This window comes from Sorex fumeus, unplaced genomic scaffold (assembly GCF_029834395.1).
Source record: "Sorex fumeus unplaced genomic scaffold, SorFum_2.1 ptg000019l, whole genome shotgun sequence".
Classification (NCBI taxonomy): domain Eukaryota; kingdom Metazoa; phylum Chordata; class Mammalia; order Eulipotyphla; family Soricidae; genus Sorex; species Sorex fumeus.
In genome coordinates, this window is record NW_026606076.1 from 39,176,964 (window position 1) to 39,204,149 (window position 27,186).

The 27,186-nt window shown below is 60.8% G+C and overlaps 2 protein-coding genes across 2 annotated transcripts; one reads left to right on the plus strand and one right to left on the minus strand.

Moving 5' to 3' along the window:
• Positions 1-214: 214 nt before the first annotated feature.
• On the minus strand, positions 215-10,716 carry SGTA (small glutamine rich tetratricopeptide repeat co-chaperone alpha). The gene is made up of 12 exons (XM_056113065.1): positions 10,618-10,716; positions 4,628-4,768; positions 4,167-4,273; positions 3,989-4,073; positions 3,124-3,223; positions 2,471-2,575; positions 2,094-2,232; positions 1,604-1,666; positions 1,173-1,210; positions 787-876; positions 529-674; positions 215-371 (listed from the first exon to the last, which is right to left on the minus strand). The coding sequence occupies exons 2-11, from the start codon at positions 4,725-4,727 to the stop codon at positions 560-562; spliced, it is 942 nt and encodes a 313-aa protein (XP_055969040.1). The 5' UTR covers positions 4,728-4,768; positions 10,618-10,716; the 3' UTR covers positions 215-371; positions 529-559.
• Positions 10,717-13,227: 2,511 nt separating this feature from the next.
• On the plus strand, positions 13,228-26,943 carry THOP1 (thimet oligopeptidase 1). Its single transcript, XM_056112888.1, has 13 exons — positions 13,228-13,362; positions 16,928-17,128; positions 19,435-19,583; positions 20,277-20,384; positions 21,126-21,228; positions 22,916-23,076; positions 23,834-23,969; positions 24,200-24,566; positions 24,682-24,883; positions 25,419-25,605; positions 25,694-25,822; positions 26,249-26,385; positions 26,480-26,943. The coding sequence occupies exons 1-13, from the start codon at positions 13,347-13,349 to the stop codon at positions 26,633-26,635; spliced, it is 2,052 nt and encodes a 683-aa protein (XP_055968863.1). The 5' UTR covers positions 13,228-13,346; the 3' UTR covers positions 26,636-26,943.
• The last annotated feature ends 243 nt before the right edge of the window (positions 26,944-27,186 follow it).

Sequence of the window (27,186 nt, forward strand, 5' to 3'; positions counted from 1 at the left end):
CTGGGCGCGGGGCCACCACGAGGTCCCCTGCGGACAGGCAGGGGTCGGGGGGGCGTGGGGCGACGCCTGCCTGACGCTGCTGCTGGCCAGGGCGTCCTCACCCGTAATTCTAGAAAAGGCTTTGGGGCGGGGGTGGGGGGAAGGGGATGGTGGGGCAGGGGGGGTGCTGGTCTGTGCCCGCTGGGGGCCGTGGAACTACAAAAAGGATGAGGAGGTGGGGGCTGGGGGGGGGGGGGAGTGGGGCGAGGCCAAAGGGAAACAGAAAAATCACGAGAGCCGGCGGGCATGCAGGCCCGAGTCTTTCTTTTTCCCTTGGGCAGCCCCGAGGGTGTGGCTTCTGGTGGGCCAGAGGCCCCGAGGGTGGCAGGCGGCTGCAGGGAGAACACGGGCACAGGCCGGGCATCAGTCGGGCGTCAGGGCCGCCTGAGGACCCTGGCGGATAGAGCTCCTGCCGCACCTCCCTGGGGACCCCTGGGTGTGACCGGGGTGGTGGGAGGTGGTCCGAGTTGCCCCCCACCCCCAACCCACCTGGCGCGGGCGAGCTGGGCCCCCCCGGGGGTCATTCCTGCTGCTCGTCGTTGCTGGCACTGGGCGCCCGGCTCCGGATCTGGCTGCGCAGCTGCTCGATCAGCTCGGGGTTCTGCTGCTGCATCTGCTGGGCGAACTGCTGGCCCCTGGGGGGACACGGGGAGGGGGGGGACGGGACGGCGCGGGTTCAGGGGCGCCTTACAGGGTGGGGACCCGCCCCCCCGCCCTGCCTCCCCCCCCTTCCATGCCGCTACTCACGCCTGGATGAGGCTGGCCAGGTCGTTTTGGGAGGGGCTGGTGCTGGGGTTCCCCAGGGGGTTGTGGCCCCCTGAGATCATGCCGGACATGCTGTGGGAAGGGGGGAGGGGGAAGAGGCCGCTGGCACCAGGCGCAGAGCCCCTCACCCCACCCACGCTCCCGCTTGGCTCCCACCCAAGGCCGCCCCAAGAGTCACTGGGTGATGTCAGACACCTCCCTCCCCAGGCCCCGTGGGGCGAGGGCCCTTTCTGGAACATTCCAGAATCCATGACCCCCCCCCCCCCCACAGTTCCACTCAATGGTGCTGGACACTGCTTGGCAGCACTGGGAGAGGGGGCGTTTGCGTGCCAGGAAACGGGGTCCCAGCCCAGGACGGGGTCACTCACAGCTGCTGGACTTGGGGGTTGTTCATGAGGTTGGATGCCTGTGGAGTGGGGGGAGAGAGACGAGTCAGGGCAGGGGTGCGGGGCGGACCCCTGCACCAGAGAGGAACCAACCAGCACCCCTGCGGGTTCAATGGCCGCGACTGAAGTCGCTGCTCTCGTCACTGAGTTCTGGAAGGTTCCAGGCCTCTCAGCCACTCAGGTCCCACTCAGGCCAAGTATGCTCAGAGGCGTGTCTTCCCATCAAAGTTACATGCGAGGCCTGTCCCAGCACCTAAGGGTGCTCAGAGTGTCCCTGAGACTGCAGAGCCCCTGATGACGGGGCAGGCTTACCCGAGGGCCAGGCAAGGCCCATTCCCGTTCTCAGAAAGCCAGAGTGGGGGGGGGGGGTGCCCCACCCGCTGAAACCCCTGACATCTGTGACCAGGCCTTACCATGCTCATGAAACTCGGGTTGTTCAACAGGCCGGCGATGTCAAAGCTGCCCGCGCCGCCCGTCTGCGGAGGGGAGGGGACAGCGGTCAGGGGGGCCAGGGACCCCACCCATGTCGGAGGAGGCTGGGCCCACCCTGCGGCGATGGCCACTGCCCAGAACTGGCCCCACGTCCCCATCCCCCCGCCCAGGCTCGATGAGGGGGGACCCCGCTCTGGAGCCGGCCAGAGTCATGTCGCTGTGTCCCCCCCAACATCCTGCCATGCCCAACGACCCACCCTGCCCACCCTAAGACACGGACTGAGATGGCGCTGGCCCCTGAGCACCAGCGGGTGTGGCCTCGAACGGGAACAAAAAAGGAAGAGGAAGAGTCCGCCTCCTGCCCCCAGTCCCGGCTGCCCGGCCCGCCCGCTGACCCCCCTGCCCCTCCCCCCCAGCCTGGCCTGCTGACTCCCTGCCACCGCCACCCCCCCCCCCCGCCCCAACCCTCACAGGACTCGGCGCCTCCCGTAGCTTCAACTCTGCGATCTTGAGGTTCGATTTGTACGTGTCGTTCTCGGGGTCCAGTTCCAGCGCCTTCTTGTAGTAGACCACGGCCTCCGTGTGCTTGTTCAGGCTGGACAGCGCCAAGCTGGGGGGACAGCGGGGGGACAGGTCCGGAGGGGGGGTTCTAATGTCCATGGGGTCTGGTGGGGGTGCACCCGGAGCCCATGGGGCAAGGGGACACAGGAGCCACAGGAAGGCCGGTCGCCAGGGAGCAGAGGTTGGGAACCCCCCCACCCCGAGGTCCGAGACCTCAAAGCCTCCAAGTTGGGAGATGGCGCCCCAGTGGCTGCGTGGGGCCCAGGGGGGTGGGGTGCCCTGCTCACCCCATCCTGCCGTAGGCCTTGCTGTAGGCCGGGTCGATGCGGATGGCGCGCTCGCAGTCCTGCACGGCCCCTGTGTAGTTCCCCAGTTTGCTGTAGGCGGCGGCCCTGCGAGGGCAGCGGACACAAGGGGTGGCCATGAGATGCGGGAGGGGGGCCTTCTGGAACCTTCCAGGCAGGGACACTCAGACCTGTGTCTCAGGACACATCGCTGCATGGCGGTGTTTGAGGGCTGGCCAGGCGTGATCCCACCCCTTCTAGGGGTGCCACACAGTGCCTGGACGACACCCACCCTATGCCGCCCTGGGCCACCAAGGTGCAGAAAAGGGGGACTGGGTAGGCCATGCAGACGGGAACAGCGCAGATCCCCCAAACCTTGGACCCTCAGGACAAGCTGCTCCACGCTCAGGGCAGAGACGCTCCAGGAGGTCATGGGGACTCCCTCGGGGTACTGCCCCTGGCGGGGGTACCCTCCTGGTGGCGCTCAGGAAGGGGCCCAGGGCTCCCGCGTGTAGAGCTGCCCCCCCCCTCCCTGGGGTGACCCCCGAGTCCCATCCTGGCACCCCTGGGCACACCAGGAGGGAATAGACGTGGAAGAGAAGCGGAAGCACAGCCTGGCGCCCCTGACGGAGTTGGGGGACCCCACGGGCGGGCACCTGTTGCAGAAGTAGACAGCGTTGGCGGGGTTCAGCTCGATGGCTTTGCCGTAGAAGTGTATGGCGGCCTCAAAGTTCTCCACCTTCATCTGCTCGTTCCCTAGAGAGATGCCAGCAGGTGACCTTGGGGCCCCTCACCACCCCCCACCCCCTGCCCTGGGGTTTCCGCTCCGAGGCCTGAGCAGCTTTCAGAGGTTCGGCCGGAGGCAGGAGGGGGCCAGGAAGGGAAAGGGGTCTTCTCAGGGAGGCCCAGGGCAGCCTCCACCATCTCAGCTCTGGCTCTGGGGTCGGGACCCGCCCTCCGAGGGGCCCCTGCAGCCACTTTGCTTCTTTATGCTTTTGGGGTCACACCCAGCGGGGCTCAGGGGACCCGAAGAAATGCCGGGGATGGAACCTGAGTAGGCCGTGAGCCAGGCCAACACCCTCCCTGCTGTACTATGGCCCCAGACACTGCAGCCACACCGAAGGCCCCCTGTGGTCCTGCCCCAACCCGCAGTCAGGCTGGGCCGCATGGTCTTCTAGTTCCAGAATGTTCCATCACTCCAAAGGATTCCCCCCCCCCGCCCCCACTGCTGGTCCAGTGACCCACACATTTTTTTTTCTCTTTTGCTCTTTCTTTTGGGTCACACTTGGCGATGCACAGGGGTTCCTCCTGGCTCTACACTCAAGAGTTACCCCTGGCGGTGCTCGGGGGACCCTGTGGGATGCTGGGAATCGAACCCGGGTCGGCTGCATGCAAGGCATATGCCCTACCCGCTGTGCTATCACTCCAACCCGACCCACACACGCTTGCAGCCCTCCGGGGGGGCGGGGGGGGGGGGGAGGGCTGACCGGGCCTGCGCCCCCTCCCCGCGCTTGTGCTCACCCTCAGTTTTGAGGCGCTCGGCCTCGGCGAAGTCCTCCTCCGATGGGGGGCTGCACTGGGGGCTCCTCAGCTCCGGCGGCATCTCCTGGTCCCAGAGCAGAGATGAGCCCACTTGGGGTGACCTGGACGCCCACTGCTCCCCCAGGGGGTGGTGGTGGGGGGTGTAGCAGGGGCTCACCTTGCCCTCAGCAGCTGCGTTAAATATTTCTGGAAGGGTCTGGGGGAGCGCGAGGTCATTGTCATCCAGTGTCACCCCAAAGGCAGTCTCCAGGCATTGGATGGCCACTGGGGAGATATGAGGGGGGTAGTCAAGGCGGGGCCGGGGACGCAGCCCTTCCTCTCTCGGGGGCCGTGGGGTTCCAAGGCCCGGGTTCTCCACTCGCGCCTGGGAACGCCGAGAGCGGGACCCCAGCAGAGCTCAGATGTGACCCTCAGCAGGAGCTGCCTGGCTGGGGCTGCTCTGGAAGCAAGGCTGTCCCCACCCCCCGCCCCGAAAGCTGCCCCCCGCCCCTGCCCAGATGGAAGCTCCTGAGAAGCCCTGCAGGTTCCCAGATGGGGGGGAAGTCTCTGAGCGCCATCCCCGCTGCACCCTCCTGGGGGGGGGTGTGTGTGTGGGGGGGGGGGGAGGGGTCCCTGCACCTTCCAGGCTCTCCTGGGCGTCAGACGAGAGCCCCCCGTGAAGCAGCTGGTCGTGCAGGAAGCGGATGATGGCATAGGCCAGGCGCTTCTTGTTCTCCATCTGGACAGACGGACGGGAGGGCGCCGCGCCCGGCTCAGCGTCTGCGGGATGGTCACAGTCACGACCCCCACGCACCAGGGGACCCCGCGGGGGGCCGCAGACAGGTGCGAGTGACAGGCAGGGGACAGTGTGTCACGTTTGGGGCGACAACCCGCACAGGGGACACTCGTGGGCCACGCTGCCCATCCCAGCCACCCTGCCCCCTCCCCGGGAGCTGAGCACAGCAGGCCCAGGTACCCTGAAACGCCTCTTACGGGGTGCACGGAGAGCTGTCTCCTGAGAGCCTCCCCTGCTTCTGGGAAGCCAAAGGCGGGAAAAGGGACTGAGAGGGGGCGAGCCTGGACCCCCGCACCCTGTCGGCTTTACGAACCCAGGCTGGGGTGCTGCGGCCAGAATATCCCCATGATGGGGTGCTGGGAGCTGCACCCCAGGTCACAGGACAGCCGGGTCAGAGTCACTTCCAATAAAGGGAGGGTGGAGGGAGCCATTGGCTGTGTCTGACCTGCATCGTGTGTGTGGGGGCTGGGCTGTATGTGTGTGTACACACACACACACACACACACACACACACACACACACACACACACACACCCCAGATCACAGGCGAGCACTACACAAGATGGCCGGGCCCATAGCTCGCAAGCACAGCATCTTGTCCCCAACATTTCATGCCCGGGATCGACAGCCTGTGCGCTCCTGGCCCCATCAGGGAATCCTGCCTGCAGGCGAACTTGCTGGGGAGGGAATGCCTGGTATGCGGGAGTCCCGGGTTCAAGCCCCCTGCAATGCCCACTCGGACAACCCCTATGGTGCTCCCACACCTCACTGGGGTCACTCTCAGGTCCAACCCTCTGACCCCAGGACCTTTGTACAGGCTGCTCAAACGTGAGAATTCCCGCCCTACCCTGGCTCCTGCCAGAAGCCTTCCCAGCTGATGTCACTGTCCCTCAGTGCCACCCTGCACTAGGGGACAGCGGGAAGGACATCAGTGTCAGTGGCTGGGCACAAGCTGCTCCCTGGGGCGACAAGAAAGGGCGGGTCTGAGCTGCTGGACTCCTGCCTGGCTCTGGCACGGGCACGGGCCCAGGCCCCACGCGGCCTGTTTGCCGAGTGACATTTCCTGCCCTTCGCGCTGCCCCAGTGGAGGCAGGTCAGGGTCCCCCATCCCCAAGTCCTCCAGGGGCCCTGTGGGGACCGCGAGGGGAACCAGCCCAAACACAGGGGCCGGAGCTCGGCCCTGAGGGCAGATTCCGGGCCACAAACACACCCCAGCTTCTCCCCCGGGCCTCGACACCTCTCAGAGTCAACACTGGCCGGAGCCCTCACCCCAACCCCGATTCGGGGAGCTGCTCCCGGAAGAAGCAAGGGGCCCCCACCATTGTGGGCCCAGCTCACACCCACCTCTCTCACTCAGGTGGGGGGCCGGCACCCCACGTCCTTCCCCGGGGGTGGGGGGAGAGGAACCTCAACTTGGGGAGGCCACGCGCATGGCTGGGGCCAGTGCCCCGTGTCCTAGAGCCAAACCCAACCTTGGTCCTGCCCAGTTCCAAGGCCACCACTTGTGGGGTGACCGGGGCTGGGGGACGTTCCATGGCCCGCCGTCAGAGCTGGCTCAGGGTGCCAGGTGGGGGTGTGGCCCCGTTTGCCAGCCTGGGCACTACCCTGTGGGTCTCACGGACCCCATCATCCTGTTCCTCAGGATCCTGGAGCACTGCACCCGCTTAAACATACACGGAGGGAACCAGGACCGTCCTAGGAATTGCAGTGACAGAAATGAACTTCACAGACCATGGGGGGTGAGGGGGCTGCGTCTATCTTAGGACACACACACACACACACACACACACACAGACTTACACACGCTCACACCAAATAAAACACACACACACCCACCAAGTAACACACCATATAAAGCACACAAACTCACACCAAATAAAACACACACCAAATAAAGCACTCACACACATTAAACACACACTCACACACCAAAGAAAGCACACTCACACCAAATAAAGCACACACTCACACACTCAAATCAGACACACTCACCCATCAAATAAAACACACACATACCCACACATACACAAAGTCTCACACAATACACACCAAATAAAACACACACACACACACACACACAGAGTTTGGTCTCATATGGTTCATTTTCTCTCACATACACTTTCACACAGACACACACATTCAGGGGGTACATGACTAACTCCTGGAGGTTGAGGTGTCTCAGGCAAGTGTATTTTTTGGGGGGGCACTCCTGGCAGTGCTCAGGGATCACTCCTGGCTCAGAGATTCCTGGCAGGCTGAGAGGCTCTATGGATGCCAGGGATCAAACCTGGGTTGGGAGCAAGGCAGGTGCCCTCTGCTGTCAGGTGTCCAGGACACAGTGGTGGGGTCACAGGGGTCCCCGAGAGCACCGGCCCCCACCTGACAGGTCAATTTCTCCCAGAACCCTCCATGCATACACAGCGCAGAAAGGGGGCAGGGGTCCCCACCTTGTGCACAGATGGGTCTTCAGCACCAAGTGACCAAGGCGAGCCCCCCTCCTGGTCTGTGTCCCCTGCTCGCGGGGACAATCACGCCTTGTCACCCCACCCCCGCAGCAGCCAGGCTCCAACAGGGAGGGCTTTATCCAGGCGGCACTGGGGGCTGCCCTAGTGTCGTGGGGTGCGAGGCGCAGCCACACAGGGCGGTGGTGACCCCGGTGGTTAGTCTCCCTCAGGGGGGCCCTGGGGCCCTGCATCCCACAAAGAGCCCGCCCCGAGTTCCTGGGTCACCCCGAGGGCAAGATCAGTCCCCTCTGCAGGACCGTCTCCCAGGGAGACATCCCCCCCTTTCTGCAAGACTGGCACCTGAGGTCACGACCCACCTTCTGCGGGACCGTCCCCCTCCAGCTGGCACCCTAGTCCCCGGGCAGGACTGTTTGGGGGCCGGAGTGATAGCACAGCGGGTAGGGCATTTGCCTTGCATGTGGCCGACCGAGTTCGATCCCCGGCATCCCATATGGTCCCCTGAGCACCACCAGGAATCATTTCTGAGTGCAGAGCCAGGAGGAACTCCTGAGCATCGCTGGGTGGGACCCCCCCCAAAAAAAAATCAGGCAGGATTGCTCAGGGGCCCCAGGGAGGGCTTGTACCCAGCGACCTGCCTTGGTTCTAGCTGCGTCCCCAGCTCAGCCCCACCCCTCACCCCCGTCCTTCTGAAGCCACTGGCTGGGCCAGGTGGGGACATGAGTGAACACATATGGGTCCACTGGCCTCCGGAGTCACCAGCTGACCCCCTCTGCTGGCCCCCCAGTGCTCACTTGTCACCAACTGTTCTCGAACAGCAAGGCCATACCCCCAGAGAGGGGGGCAGCCCCCTTTCCAGTGAAGCCACACCCCCAGATAGGGGGACAGGCGCTTTTCCAGAGGGGTCACGCTCCGAGGTAGCAGGGCCACACCCCCAGACAGCAGGGCACCCTACTTCTCAGGGGGGACATACCCCCAGACAGCGGACACCCCCTCATCCAGCAAGGCTAGACCGGGAGACAGTGGCCAAGACCCCTTTCCAGCAGGGCCATACCCCCAGACAGCAGATGCCTCCTTTTCTAGTAAGGACATCCCCAGACTGAGGGGACCCCCTTTCCTAGGGGACCAGGGCCTCTCCAGTGGCCTGTGGCTCCCTCATCCTGTCTCCCTCGGGGCTTGGTGGGGTCCAGAGCTACACGGCCCAGCACTTCTCCAGGGGTCTTTATTTTTTCTTTTGGGGGTCACACCCGGCGATGCACAGGGGTTTACTCCTGGCTCTGCACTCAGCAAATACTCCTGGCGGTGCTCGGGGGACCCTATGGGATGCTGGGAATCGAATCCGGGTCGGCTGGGTGCAGGGCAAACGCCCTGCCCGCTCTGCTACTGCTTCAGCCCCTCCAGGGGGTCTTATATCTTTGTCTCAGACGAACAAATCCACCAGCAAGTCCGGTCCCCCCATCCGCTCCAGTCTCATCCATGGTGCACCCACCAGTGAGTCTCGGCAGAGGGAAGGAGAAAGCCCTGGCAGCTCCCCAGTCTGGGGCCCTGGCTTACAAGCAAACCATTTCTCTCCTGCACCGGATAGTGCTCAGGGTCCTCTCCTGGCGGTGCTCAGGGGGCACTAAGTGGTGCTGCGGTGACACCTGGGGTTGGTCACGTGCCAGGTCAGCACCTTAATCCCTTTTTTGTCCCTCGGACCCCTGAAAACCTTTCAGGGCTGGAGCTCCGGGTTCCACCCCGCATCCCGGACACGCAGGCTACTGGGAGCGGCCCCCAACAACAAGAGCAAAAGGATCCTCAGGTCTGGGGGCCCTGGACTCCTGTGTGCAACGCACACCAACACATACGTGCATGCACGCATGTGTGTGCGCACACACATGCATCATACATGCAAAGATACAAATGTGTCACTCTGAACCAACAGGACCTGCACTCGGAGTCTATACTCAGCGTAACCTCCTCATGCCTTAGTTGAGAGAGAGAGAGAGAGAGAGAGAGAGAGAGAAAGAGAGAGAGATCGATCTCCAGGGGACAGAGTTATCATACAGTGGGGAAGGCACTTGCCTTGCAGGTGGTCGACCCGGATTCCATCCCCAGCGCTGCAGAGGGTCCGCGAGCACTGTCGGGCGTGCCCCCCCAAAAAACAAAAAACCAAGAACAAAAACAAGCAAACAGAAAGCACTCACAGAAAAAAAAAAAAACTCAGTGGTTGGGGCCAGAGCGATAGTCCAGCGGAGGGGGGAGGGCATACGCCTTGCATCCCAGCGACCCGCATCCCATGTGGATCCCTTAGCAAGCCAGGAGTAATTCCTGAGCGCAGAGCTGGGAGTAACCCCTGAGCACCACCGGGTGCAGCATCCCCACATGAGAGAGAGAGAGAAAAAAAAAGCTTACTTGTGATTCTTGGGGTTCATGCACAGTCAACCCCAGGTTCAAATCCCGGACCTCCCGGACCCCCGGCATCCCATTCCCCAAACACTGCCAGGAGGGGATCCCTGAGTGCAAGAGCCCGGGGTAGACCCTGAGCACCGCGGGGTGTGTGCCCCCCCTCCCCAAACAGCCACTTGGCCGCAAACTCGGTGCAGCAAGTGAGAGAAAACGGGGGATGCGTTCACCTCACAATGCCCCGGGTTCACCTCACAACGCCGGTTGCAGGAAAGAAACAGATGCTCGAGATTAGGGGGGGGGGAGATGGGGGGGGGGCGGCGGGCGCGGGGAGATTCCACCAGGGCTGACAGGTTTCCCCCCCCCCGCCCCCGTCCCCAGACCCCCACCACAAGTCCCCGAGCGTGGGAAGACACAAAGCCAGACCTTTCTGAGCTACTTTTTTTTTGGGGGGGGGGGAGGGGGGAGCATCCCGGGCCTGACTTTGAGGGCCCGCCCCCTCCCCTTCCAGGGAGCGACAGTCACGACGCCCGTTTCCACAGACGGGGAGACCGAGGTCCCGAGAGTGGAGCAGGTCACCAGCGTCCCGCCCGAGTCCTAGGAACGGGGTCATCCCGCTCCAAGCCCCCCATTCAAAGTGTCCGTGATTCGGGCAGCGGGGGGAGGGGGGAGGGGGCCGCCGGCCAGCAGCCACTCCGTGCGGGGGTGGGGGGCGGAGGTGTCCCACCTCTCAGGGGGTCCACTCTGGGGGCTGCGAACCCGCATCTCTGGGCCGGCGGGTGCGGGCGCGGGTGACCCGGGTCGACAGGGCCGGCCCGACGCCGCCTGCCTCAGTTTCTCCTCCGCGCCGCCCACTTAAGGGAGCCCGCGGACCACGGAGATGCCGGTCACAGAGGGAGCCCCTCTTACAGGCCCGGGAACCCCGAGAAGCCCAGCATCGCCATGCCGAGGAGCCCCCCCGCACAGCTGCAAAGCCCCCGACTCACCTCTCGGGCTGCCGAACCCCGGCCCACCGACGGCTGCGCCTGCGCATGGCGGCGCGGCCAGGCCCCGCCCCCTCCGTCCACCACGCCTGCGCGGAAGCAACCGGCTCCCGGCTGATTTTAACTCTGCGCAAGCGCGATGCTTCCCGAGGCGGGCGTGTCAGGAAGTGACGCGTTGAGGGGCGGGGCCGAGCTGGTCGTTAGGGCAACTGACCTCTGCGACCTAACAGAGACCGGAAATCAGGACTTTCTGGTACTTAAGAGCGTTCCTGGAGCGGTGCATGGTGGGACAGTGGGGGATTCCTGCAGGTCGGCTCTACCGGCCACGTGGGTCCCGGTCGGCCACGTGGTGTAATTCCGTTTGGGTTTCAGGCTTTTGGTCCAGCCGGGATGCTCTGTGGGATGCCCTGTGAATAGCCACGCCTTGTTCCCTGCTGCACGTCTTGGCTTTTATGCTCACCCACCCATCTACCCACACATCCACCAATGCGTTCTTTTATTCATTCCCAGTCCAGGACGAGGAATTGAGACGTTTGTTTACAGCATATGCCTAGCATGCATTTAACAAATCCTCGTTGCAAACCAACTAGGCTCTCTCTTTTTTTTTTTTTTGTTTTTGCTTTTTGGGTCACAGCAGGTGACGCACAGGGGTTACTCCTGGCTCTGCACTCAGGAATTACTCCTGACGGTACTTAGGGGACCATATGGGATGCTGGGAATCGAACCTGGGTCGGCTGCGTGCAGGGCAAACAGCCCAGCAAGCTACTGAGAGTACCTCCCCCGCACAGCAGAGCCTGGGCAAGCTCCCCGTGGAATATTCTATATGCCAAAAACAGTAACACCAAGTCTCACAACAGAGACGTTACTGGTGCCTGCTCGAGCAAATCGATGAATAACGGGAGAACAGTGCTACAGTGCAGGTACTACTACTGGTTTATCAGAGTTGTAGAGTTTGAGATGTCAGGAAGTTTAGCATTTTTATCGGGAAGGTAAGGCGGGAGTTGATATTTTTAACTGGATGGCAGCTTTGGGGTATGGACATGACTGCACTGATATACATCATTACAAAGCTGTTCATGATCGGGTTTCAGTCATACAATATTCCAACACCCATGTCTCCACCAGTGTACATTTCCCACCACCTATGTCCCCAGTTTCTCTCACGGTGATTCAATAAAAGGAATTTAAGTGAAAAAAAAATTGCAACCAGCATGGCCGAGGTCAGAGAGATAATACAGTGGGTAGGACACTTGCCTTGTATGAGGCTAATATGGGTTCGATCTCTCATGTCCCAAGTGGTCCTCTAAGCACTGCCAGGAATAAATTTCCGAGCGCAGAGTCAGGAATAATGAGCATTGCTAGGTGTGGTCCCCACCTCCCAGAAATTGCTACCAATAATCTTCCAACACACTTTAAAGTTTTTTTTTTTAATGGTTTTTGAGCAACACCTGGTGATGGAATTAGGAATTATACCTAATTGTGCTCAGGGAACCCTGTGGGATGCCAGGGATCGAACCTGGATATCCCTGTGGAAGACAGAGTTTATATAGCTCTCAACACATATTTATCTTACTTAAATCACATGCACATTTAGTCATTTGTCCTTTTCAAGACTTTCCCTGAAATAATAGGCATGGATATTTTTCGCCGGGTGATAGGGAGGGATGGAGGTGCTTAGGGCTTACTCCTTGCTTTATGTTCAGGAATCCCTCCTGACGGGACTTGAAGAACCATACGTGGTGCCAGTGGTTGAATCCAGGTGGTGTCGCATAGCAGTCAAGGATTCTACCCAGCATATTATCACTCTGGCCCAAGGTGCGGACTATTTGACCTGTTAAACTCATCTTTTACTTCCTGGGTTCTATAGATCTAGCTGTTGAGGTGGGAGGCCAGGAAGTGTTTTGTCTTGAATGCAGTCCACCTAGGTTCGATCCCCAGCACTTCATAGACTTCCCTAAACCTTGGCAGGAGTTATCCCTGAACGCAGAAAAAGAAGTCAGCTTTAAGCACCACCAAGCGTATTCCCAAAACAATAAAAAAAAAGAATATATATATATTTATCATCATTATTATTTTTTCTTTATCTCCACTACCTGATATCACTCAGGTGACTGCTCTGTTCCCAAACACCTGTGATTTGAAGTCCCGGATCCATATATTAAAGCTTTCCGGGTTATCCTTGATAGCTAGTGCCCGTGTGTACTGAAGTTAAGTGGAAAACCTCTCCTCATTAGCTGCTATAAACGGAGCAGGATGCTGGGATATGCAAGTAAGGAAAAACACACGTAAAGGGCAGCAAAGCCTAAGTCGGAGGAGGAAAGCTACACACGGCGGCATGCAGGTGTTGTGTGTGTGTGTGTGTGTGTGTGTGTGTGTGTGTGTGTGTGTGTGCGCGCGCGCGCGCATATATATATATATATATCTAGGTCCGCGCGCGCCTCAGCCAGCAGCGGTGTGCGTTTCCATGGAAACAGCATAGGAAGCCCCACCCCCTGCCGCCGGTAGCCAATGATAGGGAAGGGAGGCGGTGCAGCCCCGGCACGCATGCGCCCTCCCAGCATGCCTTGGGCGCGCGCGCCGCGAGCGCCTCAGTCGCGGCTGACGCGGGCCGGGGAGTGGACGGAGTCGACGTGGTGGCCGGGGCTGACGGGCTGAGGCGGCGGAGTCGGAGTCGGAGCGACGCGGACTCGGTGGCGGGAGGGACGGACTGGCCGAGCGCCCCTGTGCCCGCCATGAAGCCCCCCGCAGGTACCAGCTGCCCTTCGACGAGGGCTCGGCTAGCCGCCCTCAGGCGCCCCCCTCGTCACGGGGGTCGCGACTTGGGCCTCACGAGAGACGCCCGTCGAGGGACTTGGTGGGGGGGCGGCCCGGAGGGGGATGCGGGGCTGGCGGCCGAATGAATGAATGAATGAGTGAACGAATGAAGCACTTTTCCTCAGCAGCGCGTCGCTCGCGCCGGCTGCCACCTCCCTTCAGCCGCAGATAGCGGGCGTGGGGCCCGCGGGATGGACTTTTTGTGTGCCGGGGGCGTTCGGGATGAGCCTCCCCCAGCCCCCGACGGACTTAGAGGGTCCGGGAGCAGCGGACCAGCTGACGAGAGACCCCGAGTTGGTGGTCCGAGTTGGGGGGTCGGCCGTCCTGCGGAGAGACCCGGCGGTGGCGCGGCCTCTCGCTGCCACTCGTGTGACCGGTTTGCGGAGCAAAGTCGATGTGGCGACACAGCACAGTCGGGCCCCGGAGGGAATTTTTTTTTCCCCTTGTGGTTTGTGTGTGTGTGTGTGTGTGTGTGTGTGTGTGTGTGTGTACGCGCGCGCGCGGGGTGTGGAGGAGCCTTTGGGGCACACTCCGCGGTACCCAGGGGTGATTCCTGGTGGAGCCGGGTGCCAGGGATGGTGCCTGGGGCCGAATCAGAGTCATCATCCCTGTCATCGTCTTTCTGACTCCCGGCCTTTTTTTTTGTTGTTGTTGTTGTTTAAATTTCTTCCCCATTTTGCTTGTTTTTTTGGGGCCACACCCTGCGATCCTCAGGTCTGACTCTTGGCTCAGTGCTCAGGGCTGACTCCTGGTGGTGCCGGGGATGGAACCCGTGTGCGAGGCAAACACCATCGGTGCTGTGCGATCGTTTCTGGCCCCCGATTTTGTATTCCCCACCTCCCGCCCAGTTCCAGGATTTTTATCTTGTTCTCCCTCGAGGGGAGCTCAGTGACCTGTGTCCTGTGTTTCAGGCCCTCCACCCCTGTGGTTGGGGTGCCCCTCCCAAGGCCTTTCTCATGCCTCACCCACCCACTTCATCATCCTGTGACCGGCCACCTGCTACTTGGATGACGGTGACTGTTGCGTTATCCATGAGCACTAGGAGGAGGGTCGCCCGCCGCCGGCATGTCCTTGTCCTCTGCCTCACTGGCCTCAGGATTGTTTGCCAGGGGACCTCTAGGCGGTGGCAGCCCCGAGTGGGTTCATCCCTGCGACTACTGACCCCGATTTTCTATTTTTTTTTTTTGTTTTGTTTTTTGGGTCACACCCCGTGATGCTCAGGGCTTACTTCTGGCTCTGTGCAGGGATTACTCCTGGCGGTGCTCAGGGGACCACCCTATGGGATGCCGAGGATCAAACCCTGGTTGACCGCTTGCAAGGCAAACAACACCCTCCTCATTGTGTTACTGCTCCAGCCCGTGACCCGATTTTCACCCCAACCCCAGCTCTGTTCCCTCAGTCCCATCTACTTGGAGCCCTGTGTTTTTCCCACAGGCCTGAAATCTCCAACTCTGCACACAGACCTACTTCCTGGACCTCCACAGTGAAAGTGACCCTAACAGACGCGAAATTTCTTTATTTTTCCCTTTTTTTTTTTGTGGGGGCGGAGTGGGCACACCCAGTGATTCTCAGAGATCACTCCTGGCAGGGCTCAGGGCACCCAGTGGTCTGCTGAGCCTAGGCTGGCTGTATACAAGGCGAGTGCCTGCCCCACTGCCCTCTTACCCTGGCTCACTTCTTGTCCCCCCTCCTTTCTACCAGGGAGATAACTGTGGAATTATGGGGTGCCTCTGGTTGTAGGGGTTCAGTGATGCCCTGGGGTTCCCCCACTCGGACCCTACTGAGGACAATCCGTCCCATCCCCAGATCCTGCACTGATGCTTGGTGAATCAGTGTTGCGGGTTGGTGGCCTGGCCACATATCCACCTCTGCTGTCACATAATCTGTGGCATCTGGGCCCTGTTACCATCTTTTGGCGGGGCTGAGTCCACATCGGGGGTACCCCGTGGAGTCTGAGGGTGTTTGCCACACACAGGCTCATGTTCCAGGACTGTACAGTGGCACACTGCCACTCCTGCTCAGCGTCCTCCCTCACCCTGGGTTGCCGGGGTTGTCCCTGGGCAGAGGTGGGATTAAGATCCGCACCCCTGAAAGGTGGCCCATTGGACTGGTAGATCTGCCAGTGTCCATTCTGGGGCTCCTCCCTGCACTCTGGAGCCTGTGGCCCCTGCACCCTGCATGACCAGCTCCTCCGGCCTGCCCGGTCAAGCCAGCCCTAGCCCAGTGCCACCCACCCAGGTGGTGTGTCCTTTTTCATACCGATTTGCTGGCCTTTGGGCCACACGGTCAGGATCAGTGGGCCTCATTTATTGATTTATATTTGGGCTTTGGGGCTACACCTGCTGGTGCTCAGGGCTGACTCCTGATTGTATTCCTGGTGGGTCTTAGGGGACCTGTGGGGTTCTAAGGGCCCAAATCCATGTCAGGGGCATGTGGCGCAAGTGCCTTCTCCACTCTCTGATGACTCCTCTGGCCCGTGCATCTGTGATTGGGAGGCACAGCTCTGCCGCCCACTGCCCCTGGGCCTAGCGTGCAGGGCAGGCATCTGGAGGCCGAAGAACACCTGGTGTAGGCCCTCTTGTAGCCTGCCTGGCAGGTTTGGCTGCTGGCATTTGCCAACGTCTCGGCCCCCACCTCCCTGGTTTTCTTCTTCCAAATCTCCCTTACAGGATTTCTGTGATCCTCTCTGCTGAGGGGCCTCCCTTGTCTATACGCAATTTCCTCAGAGTAGCCCAGGATGGGGTGCTGGGACCCCTGTGGCATTCCATTTACCCCTACAGTTATGTTTGTTGAGGGGCCTGAGTAATAGAACAGCCAGGAGGGCGTTTGCCTGGCCGACCCAGGTTCGAGCCCTGGCATTCCATAGGTTCCCTGAGTCACACTGGGAGCCGGGAGTGACCCTTGAGCATTGCTGGATGTGACCCAAAAATAATTATTTTGGTTTAGGTTCATTCCTGTGAACTCGGGTGGGCCATGTTGGCCGCTTGTAAGGCGAACGCCCTACCCGCTGTGCTATCGCTCCAGCCCCCAGAGCAAATAAGGCTTTACCCGAGTTCGATTCCTCCGTCCCTCTCGGAGAGCCCAGCAAGCTACCGAGAGTATTTGATATGCCAAACACAGTAACAACAAAGTATCCAATGGAGACGTTACTGGGCCCGAGCAAATCCACGATCAACGATCAACGGGAGGGCCTGTACCTTTTACCTTTACCTTTATTTATTTTTGTTTTTTTGGTCACACCCGGCGATGCTCAGGGGGTACTCCTGGCTCTGCACTTAGGAATCACTTCTGGCCGTGCTCAGGGGACCATATGGGATGCTGGGAATCGAACCTGGGTTGGCCATGTGCAAGGCAAACACCCTATCGACTGTGCTATCGCTCCAGCCCCCAATCCTTGATCTTAAATCAGATATGAGAGACTTGGCAGATCTCATCAGCTTCCCCCCCACCCCGACCCTCACCCTGGTTCCACCTGACAGTTGTATGGGTCTGTCCACAGCATGCACGGGAGACACCCCAGATGCCGATGCTGTCAACTTCCTGCGCTGGGACCTGAACGCGAAACAGATCGGGGAGCTCACTGAGCAGCTCATCGAGCAGACCAAGCGCGTGTATGACCAGGTGGGCGCCCAGCACAGGGAGGATGTGTCCTACGAGAGCACGTTGAAGGCGCTGGCTGACGTGGAAGTGGCCTACACAGGTAACGCCAGGCCTCGAGTACGAGTATGTGTGCGTGTGTATGTGTGTGTGTGTGCGTGTGTGTGTGTGTGTGTGTGTGTGTGTGTGTGTGTGTGACCGTCAGTCCTAGGGGCTCTGGTGGAGCAGGGGTGTCTGGCAGATGCCTATATGTCCCCTCTTCCACTTGGTTTCTGCCAGGGTCAGCCCTTGGGTCTTAGTGGGCTGAGCACCCAGCTGGGACTGTGTTTGATGGCAGGGAGCAACTCCCAGTGATTGATTCATGTTTACTTTTCTCTGAGCCCCCAGCCTGACCTCTGCTCCCTGAATTTTCCTGTGTGCTTGACTGAGTGTATACCACAGATATGCCCCTGGAAGGACTAAGCCAGGCTTCTGTGAGACGCTGGGTTCCTCCCTGGCAAAACACACATAACACACACACACACACACACACACACACACACACGCCCCTCTCCAGCAGCTCTTGGTAGCTGTACTCCTGGGTCTGTGCTCAGGGATCAACACACATAGCACACACACGCACACACACCCTCTCTAGCAGCTCTTGCTAGCTGTACTCCTGGCTCTGTGCTCAGGGATCACTCCCAGCTTGGGATGCTGGGAAGTGAACCCGGGTCAGCTGTGTTCAAGGCAAATACCCTCCCTGCTGTACTATATCTCCAGCCTGACCCCAGGCAGAAAGAGATTTTTTTGGCGTTTTGGATCACACCTGATGATACTAAAGGGTTACGACTGGCTCTGTGCTCAGGAATTATTCCTGGCAGTGTTTGGGAGATCCTGTGGGATGCTGGGGATCGAACCCGGGTTGGCTGCATGAAAAGCCAACGCCCTACCTGCTGTGCTATCGTTCTAGCTCCAGAAAAGTGATTTTGCAGAAATCCTGGATTCCGACTGTGGGGTCTCCTGTGCTCCTGAGGCATCTGGGGCGGGTTTGGGGACCCTGTCCTCCCTCCCTTACTTCCTCCCAACACCAGGAGAACTGCAGGAGTGGGGGCAGGGAGGCACTTTGCTCCCTGGCTTGGGGGGAAGGCTGAGGGTTCCACAGCCTGCCCCTCGCTCCCACAGCCTTTCCTTTTCTCAGTTCTCAAGAACGAGGAGGACAGGAAGTCTGGCCAGCCTCCTGCCTGAGCTTCTGAGGTCTGGAGCCCTTCTCTGCCTCCTCTCCCAGCCCCTCGCTCTTTGTGGCCTCAGTCTCGGTAGCTCCCACTGACCGCAGGTCACTGCCCTGGTACTGCCCATTTGTTAGCCCTAATGGGCACACTGCCTCTGTCTTCCCCTGTGGGCAGCCGGCATGTGCTGACTCAGCGGGCTGTGCTACTTCCGGTCAGCGCCCTGCAGAGGTCAGCAGGGGTGGCTGACCCCTGGCACGGGGACGCTTCAGTCACCCAGCCAGGGACCGCGAGCTCTGCCATTTGAACACTGGCCTCCTGGGTGCAAAGCCTGCACCTCAGCATTGAGCTGCTGTGGCATGCGTGGCCCGCGGTGGAGTCTGACCCACCCAAAAATCAAGCCCTTGAGATCAGTGGTTGGTACCTCCACTGTGCTCCACACCCATCGCCACAGTCTGATTTCAGAACATTCCGTGATCTCAAACACAAGCTCTGCCCCCATGCACTCGCTTCTTGCCTGTGGACGGACCTGTTTGTTCAAGGTTTTCTCATTCCTGGGATCTCTCCAACGAAGGGGCCAGCGCAAGTGGGGTGGGGGAGGTCTGGTTCTTGGGTCGTCCTGTGCTCAGGGGCGCCCACGTGGTGCATGTGTCAAAGCTTCCTGCCCGTCAAGGTGTCTCATGGGAGGACACATGACATAAGTCAGTGGGCCTCTGGTCCTCATGCACGCAGCTTCTGTGGGGCCATGCCAGGAAAGTGGGTGACTCAGGTTAAAGCTTCCACTACCTGGGGCTGAGGAGTAAGACAGTGTGGGGAGGGCATTTGCTCTGCACACAAATTAACCCAGGTTTGAGCCGTGCATCCCGTAGGGTCCCCCACCCTATCCCCCGAGCCGTCCCAGAGTGACCCCTGAGTGCAGAGCCAGGAGTCAGCTCTGAGCACTGCTGGGGGTGGCCCCTGGAGCTGCTGTGGCCCAGGTGCTCTTTTGGGCACTGTGTCCCTTTGCCCCTCTGGGTTGTGTCACGCTTCCCGACCCCCAACCCGGCTTGGCCAGGAGGAGTGAGTCGGGTTGGCCTGATGGCAACGCTCCCTTCTGTCTCAACGTCTTGGGGTGACAGTGGTCACTGGACGAGTCCCTCAGCACAGCTGTGGGCATGCCTGGGCCCCGTGGCCTCACTGTGCCCTTGTCTCCCTGCTCCAGTCCAGAGGAACATTCTGGACTTCCCCCAGCATGTGTCTCCGTCCAAGGACATTCGGACGGCCAGCACCGAAGCGGACAAGAAGCTGTCAGAGTTTGACGTGGAGATGAGCATGAGGCAGGATGTATACCAGAGGATTGTTTGGCTGCAGGTGAGGAGCTCTGGCAGCCTGGAGGTGAGGGGGTCTCCAGGACCCCCCACAATCCCTCCTCAGAGCCAACGAGTGGAAAAGGAGGGGGTGCTTGTGGGTGGAGTCCCATGGACTGACACCCCTGGGTTGTGTGCTTAGAGCTGGGGCAGCTGACATGGGCGGGCATGGCTCTCTTACTGCCCTGACACAGGAACTCCATGTGGCCAGTGCCAGGGCCCCCGAGAGAGGAGGCTCTGTCCGTCCCCCTCCTCCCCCCACTTCCCGTGACAGGGGATGGGTTGCTGTCAGCTGGCGCAGAGCCACGGGCTCATGTTTCTGGGACAGGTGGGGCCTCTCCTGGCTGCTCCTGTTGGGGTGTCTGCAGGTGCATGGGGGCCTAAGGGGGTGATCTTTGTGCGTATGGAGGGTGTTTCTCTGCCCAGTTCTTGGTGGTGTCCTCAGAACAGGGGTCGGTCTCTATGCGGGTCACCTGGGGGCCTGCTGGGTGCGTTGGGGTGCCCATGTGTTGGTTCGGACCCATCTCTGGGGCAGGGCAGCTCAGTGGTGTTCGTACCACTTGTCCACATTGGCAGGGTCTGGAGGGTGGGCAGTGGGCGGCGGGCAGGAAACCCAGCTCCCCTCCCTGCAGAGTGCCCCGGGACCCGTCTCCCGCTGCCCTCTGCGACCTTTGGTCTGTGTGGATGGAACATCTAGGAGAAGACCCCCAAGGACTCCCTGAGACCCGAGGCCATGCGGTACTTGGAGCGGCTGATCAAGCTGGGCCGGAGGAATGGGCTCCACCTGCCTGAGGAGACCCAGGAGGTGCGTGGGGAGGGGGGGAGGATGGACAGACACGGGGTCCCCAGAGCACCTGCACCCCATCTGAGCACTTTGCTCGCCCATTTCTCATTCTTCTGCTGCCTGGTTTTGGGGTGCAGGGACATAGGGGCCCCTGGGAGGTGGTGTCTCAATGTGAGGGTGAGCCCCTCTCCTCCTGGTCTTCCTATCTTGCGCCTATCAGAAGGTTCTGGGCAGGAGCAGCTGCTATAGACACCCAGGAGACCCGGGGCCCCTGTCGCACCACTGGCCCTCTGGGACAGGGGTCACAGAGCTGTCCCTTCATGTCAACCCCGCCCCCTGACACAGGTCTGTTTTCGGCTCCCCACTGGCAGGGTTGAGATTTTCCCAGGCAACACGCCTGGCAGTGCTTGTTGGATGGCCCATGTGGTTCCTTGCTCTGGTCTCCAGGCCTCACCCCCAGGTGCTTAGGGCACCAACAAACACAGTGTTGGTCTTAAAACCCAGGGCCCGGCATGGGCTTCTGACTGCTGAGCGCTCTCTCTGGCACTAATCTGGAAGCCGGAGGTGGCTGCGGGTGGGGTGAGGGTCTGGGAAACTCTGGGCAGACTGTACCGGGTGGCCCTATGGTGTGGGCTGGGCTCCACTCCCCTCCCTCTGCTAGCTCTGACCTCCCTTGCTCCGGAACCTACTCCCCCCCAGCCCTGTGGGCATCCCTGGTTACTCCCCTCCATGGCCCCTTCACACGGCCCATTTCTCCTGCAGAAAATCAAGAGCATCAAGAAGAAACTGAGTCTCCTCTGCATCGACTTCAACAAAAACCTGAACGAGGACACTACGTTCCTGCCCTTCACCCGCGAAGAGCTAGGTGCGGGTCTGGGTGTAGGGTGGGCGGGGGAGAGGGGGCGGGCTGGAGGCCCCAAGAGCTGGGGGGCGGGGTGCGGAGGAGCTTGGCAGGTGTTTGGGGCTTCAGGTTCCAGGAACGCACATATGCCGGGTGGGGGCTGATGACCTGGGGGAAGCCTGTTGGTGGTTTCCAATGTCTGAACCTTCAAAAGTCATAGACAGGGCCCGGGATAAGGTCTTGCCCAGCGCTGTGTACGGTCCCCTAAGCGCTGCCCCAACCAGCCACCCCTCATGCAGACAAAATCTAGGGTGTCTTCCTGCCAGGGTTGTGGGTGCAAGGCCCCTGTGTGCATGCCCACCCCCTGTGAGTGTAGCCCAGGATGGTAGAGTTGCCCCTATTTTTTTTTTAAAGTTTAGGTTTTTTTTAATTTTAACTTTTTTAAATTATTTTTTTATTTATTGAATCACTGTGAGAACAGTCACAAATTCTTTCAGTTTAAGTCTCGGTCGGTCATGCAATGACCAAATACCCTGTCCCTTCACCAGTGCACATTTTCCACCATCAAGAACCCCAGTATACCCCCCTCCCACCCATGCCCCAGCTGTGTGGCAGATTTTTACTTAACTCTCTCTGCGTTGATCACATTCAATATTACGACAAGAGACCCCCACATTATTATTTGGAATTTTCCCCAACATTCAGACCTGCCAAAAAAGACATCATTAGATAATTTGTTTTCTGTTGCTGATTATGACGAACATATGATGCGGCCACACGAATTTGGATTTCTGATATTTTAGTAATAAGCCTAATCTTTTAAATTATTTTTTAATTAATTTATTTTGTTTTTTGGGTCACACCCAGTGATGCTCAGGGGTTACTCCTGGCTCTGCACTCAGGAATTACTCCTGGCAATGCGAGGGGACCATATGAGATGCTGGGAATCGAACCCGGGTTGGCCGAATGCAAGGCTCTGGCCCCTCTCAGCTCACTTCTTTTTTTTTGCTTTTTGGGGTCACACCCGGCAGTGCACAGGGGTTCCTCCTGGCTCTTCACTCAGGAATTACCCCTGGCGGTGCTCAGGGGACCATATGGGATTCTGGGAATCGAACCCCAATTGGCCGCATGCAAGGCAAACTCCCTACCCGCTGTGCTTTCGCTCCAGCCCCTCTCTGCTCACTTTTGAGGAAGGTTTCAGGGCTCCAACTCCCTATTCATTTTTATTTCTTCCCCACCCCCAATTTTGGGTCATACCTTGCCTTGCACATGGCCGACCTGGCCGACCTCGTTTGGATTCCTCCACCCCTCTCGGAGAGCCCGGCAAGCTACGGAGAGTATCCTGCCCGCACGGCAGAGCCTGGCAAGCTCCCCGTGACGTATTCGATATGCCAAACACAGTAACAACAAAGTCTCCAATGGAGACGTTACTGGGCCCGCTCGAGCAAATAGATGAACAACGGGAGGACAGCGCTACAGTGCAGTGCTAGTAATAAGCCTAGAGAAGTTGCCCTGTTGATGGCTCCCTGCCTCCTGCGCTGGACGGAGCCCCCCAACACCATGAGGGGTGCCTCTGGGCCTCCCCATGTAGCTGGAGCATGTGCTTGTGCTCTCAGCCAGGGGCAACCACTTATTCTTTCCGCTTTGCCTGGGCACAGGCCTGGCAGCTGGGCAGTCCCTTAGAAGCCCCTCATTTCGTTCGTTCATCTAGGGGGTCTCCCGGACGACTTTCTGAACTCATTGGAGAAGACGGAAGACGAGAAGCTAAAGGTCACGCTCAAATACCCGCATTACTTTCCCCTTCTGAAGAAATGCCACGTGCCTGAGACCCGTAGAAAGGTGGAGGCGGCTTTCAACTGTCGCTGCAAGGAGGTGTGTGGGGTGGGGGGCACCTTCCCAGCATGCAGCGTGAGTGCCGGGCCATGCACCAGCGGCCTGAGACCTGGGCCAAGTGCTGGCAGCATCTGGGGGCTGCTGTGCCAGGTCCTGCCCTATGGGGCGCCGCCTGGGCTTGTTTTTTGGTTCTGGGCGACACCTGAAGATGCTCAGGACTCACTCCTGGAAGGGACCCTTTGGGGTGCCAGAAGTCCCACCCAGATCTGTCGTGCACAACAAACGCCCTGCCTGCTGTACTATTGCTCCGGCCCAGACAAGTCTGTTTTTTGTTTTGTTTTGTTTTTCGGAGTGTCCACATGCAGCAGTGCTCAGGGATCACTACTGGGTTCCGGGGACCCTATGGGGTGCCGGGGGTTGAACCCAGGTTAGCCATGTGCAAGGTAGGCGTCTCTCCCACTCGCAGTTGCTGTCGCTTCGGCTCCTGAGTCGGGGGCACAGCCTCTGCTGGGCCTTCCCCATGCTTTTCGTGCACGCCTGGAACGTTGGGGCTCACAACCCTTCATTGGGGGCCTCAGAGTGTCCCCCGCTCTCCCGTGAAGGCGGGAGCAAGTGGGAGGGTGGTGGCCACAGGAAGCAGGCCAGGAGGGAAGCCTGACGTGGCTCGTTGGGTCTTTCTGCCCTCTTAGAGCTGCTGAGTCTGTGGTGGAGGTGGGGTGACGTAGGCTGGGCACCCCAGGAGGGGAGGAAAAGGGAGAGCGGGGCGTCTGCACCCAAGCCACTCTCTGTCTGCCAGGAGAACTGCGCCATCCTCCGGGAGCTGGTGGCCCTGCGGGCACAGAAGAGCAGCCTGCTGGGCTTCCGTACTCACGCCGATTATGTGCTGGAGATGAACATGGCTCAGAATGGCCAGGCCGTGGCGACTTTCCTTGGTAACCCGGGCTTGGGGACAGGCTCAGGGTGGGGGGGCTCCTCTGCCCGTGTCCCACTCAGTTCCACCCCGGGGTCCCTCTCCTGAGGGTCTGGGTGAGGTCCAGGTTGGCGGGGGAGGCTCAGCCTGCAGATGGGCCCGAGGGGAGGGTCCCTGGTTTGGTGCGCGAGGGGACTCGGGAGGCCTCCTGCAGGACCTTGTGACCCTCCCACCTTGGCCCCCCGCCCCCAGATGAGCTGGCCCAGAAGCTGATGCCCCTGGGGGAGCAGGAGCGGGCGGTGATCCTGGAGCTGAAGAAGGCCGAGTGCGAGCAGCGGGGCCTGCCCTTCGACGGGCGCGTCAATGCCTGGGACATGCGCTACTACATGAACCGCGTGGAGGAGACGCGCTACCACGTGGACCAGAACCTGCTCAAGGAGTATTTCCCCATGGAGGTGGTCACCCGCGGGCTGCTGGGCATCTACCAGGAGCTGCTGGGCCTCACCTTCCACCTGGAGCCCGACGCGGCCGTGTGGCACGAAGACGTGCGCCTCTACTGCGTGCGGGACGCCGCCTCGGGCGCGGTGATCGGCAAGTTCTACCTGGACCTCTACCCACGGTGCGTGCCCAGCACGCCGGGCAGGGCTGGCGGGGGGGGGGGGGGGTGGGAGGGCCGGATGTGGCACAGCGGGGACCCTGAGCCTGTCTTCCCCACCTCGATCCCTGCTTCCCAGGGAAGGGAAATATGGCCACGCCGCCTGCTTTGGCCTGCAGCCCGGCTGCCTGCGGCCCGATGGCAGCCGCCAGATTGCCATTGCCGCCATGGTCGCCAACTTCACCAAGCCCACCCCCGACGCGCCCTCACTGCTGCAGCATGACGAGGTGGAGACCTACTTCCATGAGTTTGGTCACGTGATGCATCAGCTCTGCTCGCAGGTGGGCCAGCCAGGACCCCCTACCAGGACCCCCCCACCCGCCCCCAGGACCATCCCCTTGAAGGCCCACTGGATCTAGGCCTTTCTGAGGGTGCATGTCAACTCCATTTTTTTTTGGGGGGGGTCACTCTGGGTGATGCTTAGGACTGACTCTTGGCTCTATGCTTGGGAATCACTCCTAATGGGGTTCGGGGGACCCTAAGGGGTGCCAGGGATCAAACTTGGGTCAGCCACATACAAGGCAAGTGCCCTCCCCGCTGTGCTGTTGTCCCGCCCTGTCATGCCTCTTTTATGCCAGTCAGGGCCCGTGACCCCCTCCTACAGAGCTCTTGGGAAGGTTCAGTGATCCCCGGAATGAGGCGCCTCGAGGTCCCCGCCTTGTCGCTCTTGTTGCCCACGGGATATGCTGAAAGTCAGGGAGGGGAGGGGAGTGGGGTTGCCATTCTCAGTGCCCCCCCCCCCCAACTGGCCCAGGTGTTCCGGGGCAGGTACAGCAAGGTCCGAGTGCCTCTGGGTTCCCCCGTGTCCCACTGCAGGCAGAGTTCGCCATGTTCAGCGGGACGCATGTGGAGCGGGACTTCGTGGAGGCACCGTCGCAGATGCTGGAGAACTGGGTGTGGGAGCCGGAGCCGCTGCTGCGCATGTCCCAGCACTACCGGCGGGGCAGCCCCATTCCCCAGGAGCTGCTGGACAAGCTCATCAAGTCGCGGCAGGCCAACACTGGTGCGCCCCGCTCTGCTTCCCGGGCCTGCTCCCCACCCCCCCACCCGCCCCCCCTCGGCCAACCGCCCCCTCCCCCCTCGCCCCACAGGGCTCTTCAACCTGCGCCAGATCGTGCTGGCCAAGGTGGACCAGGCCCTGCACACGCAGACGGATGCCGACCCGGCCGAGGAGTACGCCCGCCTCTGCCAGGACATCCTGGGGGTCCCTGCCACGCCAGGTAGCTATGTGGAGCTGGGACCCCAGAGAGGGCGGGGCAGAGGGTCAGGTCGAACAGGGTGAAGGCGCTGACCCTCCTCCAGTAGAACAGGCTGGGGGGCGGGGTAAGAGAGGAGCCCTTCAGTGAGGTCAGAAAAGGACCTGAGAGGGGACCCTGGGGGAGTTGGGGTGTCGGCCAGTGGTGTGGTCAGAACAGGCTCAGGGGGCAGGGCTAAGCCCTGATTTTCCCTGGTCTGGATGGGCAGTGGGTAACGTGGGGTCTCCTGCCCTGGGCTTCATCCTGCCTCCTCCTGCCCCTCCTGTCTTCTAGAAGCCTCAGGCCAGTTCCCTCTCCGGGGGGGTGGGGGTGCAGGTGGCCGACAGGGATGCTCTGAGGCCCCTTGAGAGCCCCGGGCCGAGTCTGAGTCTGGCCCTTGTTGTGTCCCAGGGACCAACATGCCCGCCACCTTTGGGCACCTGGCGGGTGGCTACGACGCGCAGTACTACGGCTACCTGTGGAGCGAAGTCTTCTCCACGGACATGTTCCACACGCGCTTCAAGGCCGAGGGCGTGCTCAACGGCAAGGTGAGCGGGGCCGGCAGGCCGCTGGGTGGGCGGCTGGGAGTTGGCCCCCAGGCCGGCCTCAGCGGCAGCCCCGATCCCTCGTGCTTGCCCGCAGGTCGGCATGGATTACCGCAGCTGCATCCTGCGGCCCGGCGGCTCCCAGGACGCCAGCGCCATGCTGAAGCTCTTCTTGGGCCGCGAGCCCACGCAGGACGCCTTCCTCCTGAGCAAGGGGCTGCGGGTGGACGGCAGCCAGCCGGCAGCCTGCTGACGCCCGCTCAGCCTGGGGCAACTGGGCGGGGCTCCCTGTCTCCCCCCACCACACTGAGGTGCTGGAGTGGCGGGGGCACAGGTCTTGCCCTCCCGGTGAGGGAGGGTCGGGCTGGGGCTGGGCCGCCCGGCACTATCTTTGTTGCACTAACTAAGCTGCTTGCGGGAAGTTGTCCCGGTGCAGAGACTGGGCACCTTCTTTGCAACGTGGCATTAAAAACCCCAGCTCAGCGCCTGACTCCTCAGTGCTCTTCCGCCCTCCATCAGGGTCAGTTCTGGCTGGGGCCACCAGCCGGGGTTCATGCTCTTGCTGCACTAGAACCTTCTGCTGCTCTCAGTGAGTTCCACTCCCTGGAGCTCTTATGGCCCAGACCTCAGGCCTGCAAGTATCAGTCCTGTACGGATCTAGAATGTTCCACTCCCCTAGACAACTTCCCCCTGGCCCCTCCCCCCCGCCACCACCACCAGCATCAGCCACTACTCTGTCCCCAGCCCTGGTTTAGCGGGATTGGGGTGGGGGTAACATGCCCCAAGGGCTGTGACTCCCTCCTG